Source organism: Haplochromis burtoni, unplaced genomic scaffold (assembly GCF_018398535.1).
Source record: "Haplochromis burtoni strain Fernald_Lab_line unplaced genomic scaffold, NCSU_Asbu1 Contig_52, whole genome shotgun sequence".
Lineage (NCBI taxonomy): Eukaryota > Metazoa > Chordata > Actinopteri > Cichliformes > Cichlidae > Haplochromis > Haplochromis burtoni.
Window position 1 is genome coordinate 2534167 of NW_024582413.1, and position 11497 is coordinate 2545663.

The 11497-nt window shown below is 42.5% G+C and overlaps 2 protein-coding genes and 2 non-coding genes across 5 annotated transcripts in view; all 4 read left to right on the forward strand.

The window, feature by feature from the left end:
* The window catches only part of slc25a39 (solute carrier family 25 member 39), a 7933-nt gene extending 4910 nt beyond the window's left edge, over window positions 1–3023 (forward strand). For both annotated transcript variants that reach the window (XM_005921751.3, XM_005921749.3), the window contains 4 exons: window positions 646–755; window positions 1476–1557; window positions 1640–1720; window positions 1801–3023. In XM_005921751.3, the coding sequence (XP_005921813.1) occupies window positions 646–755; window positions 1476–1557; window positions 1640–1720; window positions 1801–1919 (392 nt within the window). In that variant the 3' untranslated portion in view covers window positions 1920–3023. The remainder of the gene's footprint in view (window positions 1–645; window positions 756–1475; window positions 1558–1639; window positions 1721–1800) is intronic.
* A 1036-nt stretch (window positions 3024–4059) lies between these two features.
* Window positions 4060–8100, forward strand: rpl3 (ribosomal protein L3). The gene is made up of 9 exons (XM_005921748.2): window positions 4060–4217; window positions 4746–4938; window positions 5707–5875; window positions 6231–6366; window positions 6570–6756; window positions 6843–7105; window positions 7187–7282; window positions 7425–7544; window positions 7970–8100. The coding sequence occupies exons 1-9, from the start codon at window positions 4215–4217 to the stop codon at window positions 8012–8014; spliced, it is 1212 nt and encodes a 403-aa protein (XP_005921810.1). The 5' UTR covers window positions 4060–4214; the 3' UTR covers window positions 8015–8100.
* On the forward strand, window positions 6407–6499 carry LOC121814505. Its single transcript, XR_006054387.1, has one exon. It is a non-coding gene; the product is annotated as a small nucleolar RNA U83B (small nucleolar RNA).
* LOC121814503 lies at window positions 7766–7898 on the forward strand. Its single transcript, XR_006054385.1, has one exon. It is a non-coding gene; the product is annotated as a small nucleolar RNA SNORA54 (small nucleolar RNA).
* Window positions 8101–11497: the final 3397 nt, after the last annotated feature.

The window sequence follows — 11497 nt, forward strand, 5'->3', positions numbered from 1 at the left end:
CCCTTCCATCTGTTCTAAACAGACGTCTTTTTGTTAAAATAGGACTCTTTCCTTGTTGTCATCGATGAAACTCTTCCAGAAGCCTCATAACCATAAGCTTATGAAGCTCACTGCCATAAATCATAAATTAGCTCCACGGATTTGACAAGGAGAACATTTATCCTAGACCTTCGATTTAGTTAGTCTCCCATAATAACCTCTAACCCTTTTCGCCTTGAAAATCTTATAGAGGCCCCCTGGTAACAAAATAGGTGTAGCATTGTGCTTAATTTTTACTGCACCGCATTTGAGCTGCAGAATAGATTTTCTCTTTACCTGTATTTATTGACTGTAAGGCTTCTATTTCCACTTCATTTAACTATTTTGATAAGGAGGAAGTAAAAACGTCAATTTATGCTGCTCTTTGTCCTGGTAATTGGGACACGGAGAGCGATTGGCTTCCATAAATTCTCTAGCGTGCTGCTGATGTTTGGAGTTCTTTCTTTTGAGTTTGCAGCCAAGAGGAGCTCGTACTGGTCAAAGTTAAGTGTTGGTTAATTTCAGAGAATTTCTAAATGTATAAATCCACAGAAGAGCAGCTGAAAAGACAGTAGTTTGACTCTAATGTGGACCAAAGTAACAAATTACCAATCTCTGTGTTTGCAGCTTTGTACTGGTTTAACTATGAAATGGTGAAGGCCCGGCTTTGTGAACAGTCTGAAGTTCCTCAGGCCAACTTCTCTATCAGCTTTACTGCAGGAGCTGTTTCTGGAGCAGTGAGTACTCTGCACACCTGCCCTTTGTTACAGTTGTTAAGCATGTTAAATGTTAGGATATCTGACACCTGTACTGATATCGCTGAAGCAGAGTTAGTTTCTGCTTGAACCCAAATGATAATAAACTTTAAAAAATGTGCCGCTATGGAAAACAGTGCTTTCTTTTGCTCACCTACTGCGATTACCATGCTCATAAATTTATGTGAATGACTTTATAACACTAAAGCACCTGATACCAAAGTCTGAGAGACTGCATTGGATAACTTGGGGGAATCAGGCCAGTGTCGGTCACACATTCACACCGTGATGTTACTCGAGCAATAATTACCCAACTGGTGATATAAATAGTTTCCTTTAAAGTGCAGCTAACATCTACTGCAATTCATGAAAAAAGAACTTTTAATCATGGTGGAAATCCACGTAACATGCACCAATGTCTGCAATACTGCACTGTTTGTTTTCTTTATGGACTGATCTTTGTGCAGAAACATTAAGAGTCTGAAACTCTACTGATCCATTGTTTAAGGGAATAAAAGTCTAACTTTGCTGTCTGTAAAACATTCATGCAGATGTGTATCTAACTCCTTTTGTGATGGCTCTTACTGCTCAGTAAACCCATCATTGCTGAGTAAATGTTTCCTGTGTTGCCCTGAACTAAACTGGCACTTAGTCATATTGCATATAGCACAGTTTATGACTCTTTCTGTCTGCTGTGTTTAGATCGCTGCAATCCTGACGCTGCCCTTCGATGTTGTGAAGACTCGCAGACAGATCGAGCTGGGAGAGATGGACACTTTGGGAGGTCTGCGCATGACATGCGTTCATGATGTAGGCACTTATGTTGTGTGAAATTTACATACTGATGTTCTTCTTATGCCCTCTAGTTTCTGTGAAGAGAACGTCATCCACCTGGCACATCATGAAGGAAATACGGGCCGAGTTGGGCTACAGGGGCCTTTTTGCAGGTACACATTTATCCGATTGTATGCCAACTGAAACTTATAATGTGTGCTTTGCATAAAAATAACATGTTTATTTTCCCCAGGTTTCATGCCCAGGGTGATCAAAGTGGCCCCAGCCTGCGCTGTTATGATAAGCAGCTATGAGTTTGGAAAGGCCTTCTTCCAAAAGATGAACCTTGATCGAGAGCAGCTGGCATTGTGAAGGCGGTCACTGTGCCGCTGGTTGTTTGTCACAGCAAAACATGCAGAGAATAATTCAGGACAGGTCTGAAGAGTCAGCCCATTTGTGGAGATTTCTTTTTTTGCAGATCCACGCACCTCACCACTTACCCCGCATCCCTGGACACAATAAGGAGCCTGAATCCCAGACAGAGATTTTCTGGGACCACAAACTTTGTGTCCTTAATGGAGTAAAGTTTAAAAGATAGAAACTTTGTTTAGTGGTTATGTAAAGGAACATGTACCAAATCATTGTAGTCTTATTGTGCTCTCATTTTTCCAATGAAATGGAGGAAATGAGGAGTAAATCTCAGTGAAGACCCTGAACCTGCTCACCTGCTATCCAGGACAGTGGGGGAGGGAAACCACCTTAAAGACTGCAACCTTATCGGGTGAAAGGAAAATGTTTCTTTTCCTGCACTTTGGATTGTGCGACAGACTGCATGATGTGTGCAGGCCTGAAGACTTCCTGTCAATGTAAAGCATGACAATTTTGACATTTATCTGCTGTGTAGATGAGTAAACGATATGGTTCGTATGCTGGATAGATTCGGAGCACTCTTACGTTTGCAAAACAAGTGCTGTGAAATGAAATCATAAAAAGCAACTTAAGCTTCTTTTTAAAAAATGTTTGTAAATGAGGAAAGCCATACTGTGGGTTTTCAAGGATAACCTTACATTAGTTTGGCTAAATTGAAGCAGGCCTTATTGGAATAAATGATACGATTATTCCAATTACGTGACATAATCTTCTGTGAAAACCACTGCAGCAAACTTCTCAAAAGTCACAGATGTCACCAAGAAATGTTGGGAGGCTTGTTACAAAAAGCAATAACAAAAAGGAGAAAATCTCTGCTCATAAAAGTTTTGGACTTCTTATCTGCAATGAACAAAAACACTGGGTCATGAAACAAAATATTTCTGCCTTAAATTGCAAGCTAAATGTGATTGTGTGTCCTTTGTGTGTTTTCTTTTTTGTATGTGTGAAATCTGAAGGTGGCTTCATCTTTATGCAATGAGTGACTTATTTCCTATGATGTGGTATTGTAAATGACCACTATTTAATAAAATTTCACTTATGCGTTAAGTTATGTTGGCTCACTATTTATTAGATTACCCAATGGGCACACACATTGATTTGGGATAAAAGTAATTTCCCTTTTAAATCACCAAACAGAAAGTTTGAAATCTTTGGCTGATTGTCTGGATGCTCTCGTCCTGTCCCTAGCGTCTGTTACACCAGTCCTCTGCATGTCCTCATATTTCCATGAACCTCCAAGGTTTTGCTCTTTTCCTGGCAGCTCCATTTTCAGGATCCTTTGTCCAGTATCTACTATCCCTCCTCCTCTGTAAATGTCCAAAGCACCTCAAACCATTTGACCTGAGCTCTCCCTCTGATGTACTCATTTCTAATCTCCATTCTGGTCACTGCTGATGAAAATCATAAAGTCTTCTGCTCTGCTGCCTGACATTTTATTAGTGCCACCATCTCCAAACCATCACAGCAGCTCCCACAACCATCTAGTAAACTTTCGCTTACACTTTTGTTTGACCGCTCCACCCACTCCAGCAATGGTACACTTCACCTCCATTCCTCAGGCACCTCCGTCTGTCTTCTTTCTCTCATTTTCTTCATTCATCAGCTCCTCCAAAATACTCTTTCCATCTTTTCAAGACACTCCTCACTTTTTAGTGCATTTCCATCTCCTTAGCCTATCCTGCCGTGCAGCTTTTCCAACGTGAGCTTTCCTGTCAGCCTTCCTGTTTCCTCTTAGCTAGTCAGTAGAAGTCCTTTTAATTTTCCTTAGTTTCCACCCTCACATCCAACTAGCCTTTTCCTCTGCCGCCTCTCTCTATTTGTATGCAACTAGCCTCCCAGTACTCCTGTTTACATTCTGCATTTTACTATCCGCCTTAGAATATTTTCTTGTACTTCCTCATTAAACAACAAATTTTACCTCACCACATTAGCAGCAAACATAAGGACTAAATGCTTATTTCTACTTGTATAAATATTAATAAGTCCTAATGCTGGTAAATAGCGGAATAATGACCAGTATAACATAAAAGATTGTTTATACTGTGTATGAGCGTAACGCAAAATTTGTGAAAGCAAACAGCGGCATCTAGTGGTTTATTTATTTTATTACAGATACTCGTTACCAATCAGGGGTGGAGCTCCTTGGAGGATTTTCACGCTGACTCCCGCGATATTTGCTCTGGTATATACAGGCAGTTTGCCCGTCACCCGGCCTCTTTCAATCGGATCGGAGACGAAATGGTGAGCAATCCTTTTTTTGCTGCTTGTACTCTGAGCACCAATCCATGTCTAGCTGATGCATCCCATCTATTTGACATGTATAAGAAACACAGTTTGATTTTAGTGTATATTTTAATGACAGTTTTGTGTAGATTTCACTGCTATTTTCATCCCAAATATAAGATTTCGGTATGCGTGTTGAGCGACTCTGGGGCCAAAATGGCTGCTTTAATTAGGCCGCTCTCCACGTTTTAAAGTACTTATTTTGCCTATTACCGCCTCAGTCTCCAGTAACTTATTTTATTAAAGTTGTGGATAAAATGGATTGTCTTAAAGCTATGGTTCCTATTGTGTGGACTCGGTTTTGACAGACGCACGGTGCGAAATGCTAAAGGCGGTTAGCTAAGCTAGCACGTCGAATCTAGCGTGGTAAATGAGTCCACGTTGGTTTAGGTGGAAAATTTACCTTACAGGTGCTAGGAACCGTGTGTATAACGGACACTTCTTGGATACACAAGATTAAATTTTTTTCTTCTTCACTCTTGGCAGTCCCACCGTAAGTTTTCGGCTCCGCGACACGGATCCCTGGGCTTTCTGCCCCGCAAGAGGAGCCGTCGTCACCGCGGTAAGGTCAAGAGCTTCCCCAAGGATGACCCCAGCAAGCCCGTTCACCTGACTGCCTTCCTGGGCTACAAGGCCGGCATGACTCACATCGTCCGGGAGGTGGACAGACCTGGCTCAAGTAAGTGCAACTGGACTGTAAATTTAATACAGCAAACCCTCGAATTTAAAAAGAGAAGTCATAGTTGGTGATCGGACCTTTTTCACAGCAGCAACTTTATCTTCTGTCTGCAAGAGAAGCAAGTGTAATAAATGCATGACGATGCATCTTAACTTGATCATTGTTGCTGATGGTGGTAAAGTTAATGAAAGCTACCAATCGCCTCCTTTTTCAGCATTAGTGTTAAAGTTTGGAATTAAAAAGAAAAACGCAGTTTTAAATTATTTCCTGAAAGTTTGACAGCCAGAGAAAAAATAAGTGACCGCCATTAATGGCAGATTAAGCACTATTTGGCAGGTTCTGTTGAAATGTCACTGTAATAATACTTATAACAAAGAAAATGTAATTAATGATACTAATTGCGTAGATGGTCATTTTATATCTATGGGGAAGTGAGTATTTAATACCTTCCTAGGGGATCTTACAATATACAGATACTTTAAAACTAAAAACCTGAATAAGTTTATTCGGCTGTCATTCTCATTTTAATTTAATTAAAAAAAATTTTTGTAAAACAAGCCTCGTCTGCAGTGAAAAAGGTCTAGGGTTAGTTATGGTGTTCTGCCTGTGATGATTCCCTCGACGGGCGGACAGAATGGGTCTATAACCCCTTGCTGAATGTCGAGCACTGAGCGCAGTTTCTACCATGAGTAAACAAATCTAATGAGTTGAAGAAGTTACTGATTATATCAACTATTAGTCAAAATTAATCAACGCTTTCTCTTACAGAGGTGAACAAGAAGGAAGTGGTTGAGGCAGTGACCATTGTGGAGACTCCTCCCATGATCGTGGTTGGTGTTGTGGGTTACGTCAACACACCCCGTGGTCTGCGCTCCTTCAAGACAGTGTTCGCTGAGCACATGAGTGATGAGTGCAAGCGTCGCTTCTACAAGAACTGGTGAGTCTTGGGGACAAAATGAAGCTCATCCCGTTGCAATGAAAGTGCTTGAAGCAGATGTTAGTTGCTGGTGGAAATGTTAGGAACTGCATTTTCACTGAGCGAGTCTAACATCACGGTGGCCCTCTGTGGCAGCTCCGCTCAGGTGCCCCGTGCCCTGATGAGCTCCGGGCTCCTCTGGCCAGTGGAAAGTGCTTCTTAGAAACTGTGCCATGAGCCAAAACCCTCACTAGCTGATACAGCCCTTCTGTCCACACGGAGGGAGGGCAAGCAGCTATGCACTGCGTTCTTCCGCTGCCCCTCATGGGGGTTATGAAGGACCTGTGCCAACCTATGTGTTACTTCATGCTCTCAGGTACAAGTCCAAGAAGAAGGCTTTCACTAAATACTGCAAGAAATGGCAGGATGAGGAGGGCAAGAAGCAGCTGGAGAAAGACTTTGCTGCCATGAAGAAATACTGCCAGGTCATCCGTGTCATTTGCCACACACAGGTTGGTTTGTTCCCTCGATTTTCTGTTGATTTTCTTGAATGTCTGTCAGTGAAGAGACCACGGAACTCGCGTCAGGCATGGCGCCCGAAACTTATGAGGATATCTTCCATGCTGCCTTCCTTCTGAGACTGCATAGCTAAAATTATGCAGTGCTCAAAAGCACACCGATATTTTCTGTCCTAACCAGGCTTTGTTCTTTGCAGATGCGTATGCTGCCCCTGAGGCAGAAGAAAGCTCATCTCATGGAGGTGCAATTGAACGGAGGCACCATCTCTGATAAGGTGGACTGGGCCCGTGAGAAGCTGGAGCAGGCTGTGGTTGTCAACAAAGTTTTCACCCAGGACGAGATGATCGACATCATTGGTGTCACTAAGGGTCACGGATACAAGGGTAAGATACTTGAGCCTCTTTCACAGCATCAGCTGCTGGTTGAACCTGAATTTATCGTGACGCTGACTGAATGTCTCAACTCTTAGGTGTCACCAGCCGTTGGCACACAAAGAAGCTGCCTCGCAAAACCCATCGTGGTCTACGTAAGGTGGCCTGTATCGGTGCCTGGCATCCTGCCCGTGTGGCCTTCTCTGTGGCCCGTGCTGGTCAGAAGGGTTACCACCACCGCACAGAGATCAACAAGAAGATCTACAAGATTGGTCAGGGCTACCACCAGAAGGACGGAAAGGTGGTGAAGAACAACGCCTCGACAGAGTACGATCTGTCCAACAAGAGCATCAACCCCATGGTAGGATCTTTGACACATCTGTACTTTGTGTATCAGCACTCCAGCCTGGAAGCTGTGATTGACCTTGTGTTTTAATTACAGGGTGGATTTGTCCATTACGGAGAAGTGAGGAATGACTTTGTCATGTTGAAGGGCTGTGTTGTGGGGACCAAGAAGAGGGTGCTGACTCTGCGCAAGGTGAGACTAAAGTGAAGCAATTAGTTGTGGTAATTGACCAGTTTCATACTGGGATGATTTTTCTTTTCTTAGGCAAAGTTAGGTAAGCAAGCTCTGGGATATAAAGACTTGATTCTTGTTCTCTCTCTCTCTCTCTCCCCAGTCTCTGCTGGTGCAGACAAGCCGTCGTGCCCAGGAGAAGATCGACCTCAAGTTTATCGACACCACCTCCAAGTTCGGTCATGGTCGCTTCCAGACCGTGGAGGAAAAGAAAGTTTTCATGGTAAGACTTTGTTCTAAAATGGCTAGTTTCAGACGGGTTAAGCAGACGACAGGCCCAGGATAAGACGTGTGAGGATGATTTTTGATCTGAGCCATGCAAAGCTACTCTAGAATTAATGAATAAAGTGGTGAAGCTGGAAATGAGCCCAATAAGTTCCCCTTTAAAGATTGACCACCTGAAAGTAAAAGCTTTGTAATACGGCAGTTAGTTTTTGAGTTGTCCTGCACTGTTCGTAACCTGGTTCAGTCTTCAGTATGAACTCTGGGTTCCATTCCAGTGCCACAGTGAGCTCCAGTGAGGCAGGGGAGCAGTGCCTCTCTGTGCTGGCTCCCTGTTCACTCTCTGGGAACACGTCTGCTTCGAGCCAACAGGAAGTCCATTAAGTTTTGTCACATGATTGATTGTTCTGTTTCTCTCTTCCACAGGGACCCCTCAAGAAAGACCGCATTGCCAAGGAAGAGACTGCTTAAAGTCCCGGACTACAATGTCTCTGCTACTTTGACTGTCACCATCTTCACTGTTCTGCAGAGTTGTTCAATAAAAACAAAAGATCGAATAACAGCCTTGTCTTTTTTTTTTTATTAACCTACATTAAGCTACAAAAAGAGCTTTCATTACAAGTAAGAACTTCAGCTATTATGTTGCTACGTTGATATCAACAGGTGCTGAAATTCTATTTCGAGGCCTGAAATTTGCACTTTTATCAGCTGCCATGTTTGCAGCCAGACCTGGCCATTTTGGAGATGAAGGAAGAGCTGACAGGGTTCAGCTAACGGGTGTTATATCAAAAGCTTAAGGTAAACTAAACAGGCTGCATCTCGCAGCAAGTCTCCTCAAATAGTTTAAATTCAAATGATGGTTGAGATGTGCAGTTAAGTGAATGAAGTTGACCTTGCACATTTACTAACTGGTCACTTCGAGTATACTTGTACTGAGTTGTGCTTGCATTTTCTATCAGAAGTGCTTTAAAATAATTGGAACAAAGAAATGAGATGGTCCTGATAGGATATCACTGCAGATCCAGGATACAAATCTCGTTGCACTACATCCCATTGGATTGAGATGTGGTGACTGGAGGCCATAACAGTGCAGTGAACTCATTTTCAGGTCCAAGAAATCATTTTGGAAACTACTGGAACATGATGTACACTGTAATCTAAAAGCAGGCTGTGATGCTCAGTTGCTACTAAGGGCTGAAAATGCACCCAACATCATTCCTCCAGCAGCAGCAGGCTGAACTGCTAATACAAGGTGTATGAGATGTCTTCTTTGAGCGCTGACATTAACAAAGTATATTCACCCAGATATGTTCTGGTTTTCAGACCATTCTCTGTAAACCCTGGAGATGGTTGTGCAAGAAAATCCCAGAAGATTTGCAGTTTCTAAATCAGAGCAGGCAGTCTGGCACCAACAACTGTGCCACATTCAAAGACATTTAAATCACCTTTCTTCCCCACACTTGATTTGAACTTGAGCAGGTGATCTTGACCATGTGTTCACGTCTAAATGCACCAAGTTACTGCAATGTGATTGGTCAATAAAATACATTAATTGCATTAATGAGCAGTTGAACCTAATAAAGTGGCCAGTGAGTGAAGGATTAAAGCAGCCCGACACAGTGATGAACAGGAAAAACAACACAATGCAAGTAGTTGTATTGTGAACCTGGCATCCCCACTAATAATGACGTGTACAAATATTCACCAAACGCAGTAGTTTGGTGGGTACAGAGAGAGTACTGCAAGGCCAACAGAAATTAGCGTAGCCCTGGTTCCATCACTACACAAGCTGGTTGGATTTTTCCACAAGCTGATCACAAAAATAAGCAGTGAGGAAAAAAGATGTTATGATACTTATTTTATTCAACAAGATAATCTGATAATATCGTGATTTTTTTTGACACATAAATGCAATGGCAAGAAGAAAAATTATAAACTACACAATGCTGACTTCAAGGTCACCATCTCCATGGTGTGATGACGCTGAATGTCCCTGAAAACTTTTTTAGTGTCATTATCTTGTTATGAAACTCCTTCTCTGGCACAGCTTTGGAATAGCTTCACAATTCACAGGTGAAGTATTTACTTCCACACCTCATGTTGTAGAACAAAATGTGAACATTTCTAAAGCTTGTGTTAGGAATAGACCTTATTCAAAGCAAAGCAAACAAAAAACCTCTTAACTTCAAGGTGAAGAAGCCTGAAAGTGCAAAAAATCTGATAAAGCAGAATGAAAATGAACAGAGTGTACGTCATTACACTGCAGGGAATGAGTGAATACACATACAGTGAGTTACGTACAGTTTCATGTGCCCACTGAGCTTGTTAAGTGTGTCCCGTCTCTGACGCTGAAAAGGTCGGCGTCAGCTGTGATGAGAGCAGCCACCTATGCAGAACTGATGGACGGAAAGACAGAGTTTCGCTAACATGGCATGTTTTAACAGGCTATATGTGTCCTTGAGCTGTAATGCTTGCATTCAGCTGACATCAGAACTCGAGCAGTTGCTGTACGGTAATTAAGCCCCAGCATCATCCAGTCCGACTCATCACTGCTAAAAAACTGAATAAACCTCTTCCGCAGGTAATGAGGAAGACCCTGAGAGGGTTCTACAGGCCATTTAGACGCCCCCAAAAGGCCTCTCTGAGACATCCCTGCATAATATTAAGCACTTTTAGCAAAAATGTGGATCTACTGTGAGGACTTTCAAGGTCCCTCCCACGTCCTATTAACCTGAAAGCCCAAAGAGTTGACGTACGATCGTTCTCTGTTCAGCCGCATTTCAAGAATTTGACATTTTCTCTACCAAAGCAGTTCCACATCCTCCAAAGGACACTTGTGGTGAAGTGTTTCTGATGTACATGTAGAAGCAGCAGGAGGAGGAAGCATGCTGAAGCCCCGTGTCACTGTGGCCAGAGGACAGTCATGGAGATGGGCCCGCTCTTACATAATCACCTCCAGGGGCTCTGACCTCTGCCCTGCTGCAGCACAAGCAGCGCTGCAGATCAAAGCCGTGGCGGAGCTCGGCTTTACACAACCCCGCCCTCCACAGCCTCTGAGCTAAATGTGACGCTGAAAGGGCCAGAATTATAATGCTGTTAATTGCTCCCTGTATCCCATTCAGATGAGTCCAGGTGTCCCAGCAGGCACTAACTTTATGACCCCGTGCATCTGCTCAAAAAGCATCTCTGTGCACTTTTCATAAAGCCCTCCCTGCACCATTTCACTCTATTAGTCCAGTCCTACATCATCTCAAATGAGCTCTCTTTAGAGCTGAGGATGAAGAAAGGAGGTAGGAAAGGATTTAAGAAAGCAGACATGGCTGCACTGTGGCATGGAAAAGGCCTCGACCCTCCTACAGACGAGCAACACACCAGACTGAAAGAAATAAACACATATTTGTCGTACTTGCAGTTGTTTGTGGTCAGGTCACATTATGAACGTTGCTTTTGGGCCGTGTTTGTTAGTTTGTGCTTGTTCTTCTTCTCTCTTACTTTATGTCTCAGTTGTCTTGCAAAATTTTGTGGTTATGATTAGGTCCTTTGCAAAAAAGATATATTTTCCTTATAATTTGGGATCAGTTTTTGGTTACTTTGCACCACTTTCTCATTTTGTTTCCACGCTCTATCATATTGTTATTCTGTTTCACTCTTTACTCACTATTGGAATCAGTTGGCCTCTGTTTTGCATCTCTGTGGTGATTTTTGCCTATTTGTTATAACTGTTTGTGTTTTGTGGTAATTTTTGTATCTCTTCTTAGTCATTTTGCATCAAGCTGGGTTTATTTTCTATCTGTGCGGTCTTTGATTGCTTTGCATCTTTTAATGGTAATTATACATCTGTGCCTGTTTGTGTCTCAGTAATTTTATGTTATTTCATTGTCATTTTATTGCCTATGTGGACACTCTGTATCAATGTTTTAGCAATTGTGTATATTTTGTGTCTTTTACATTAAT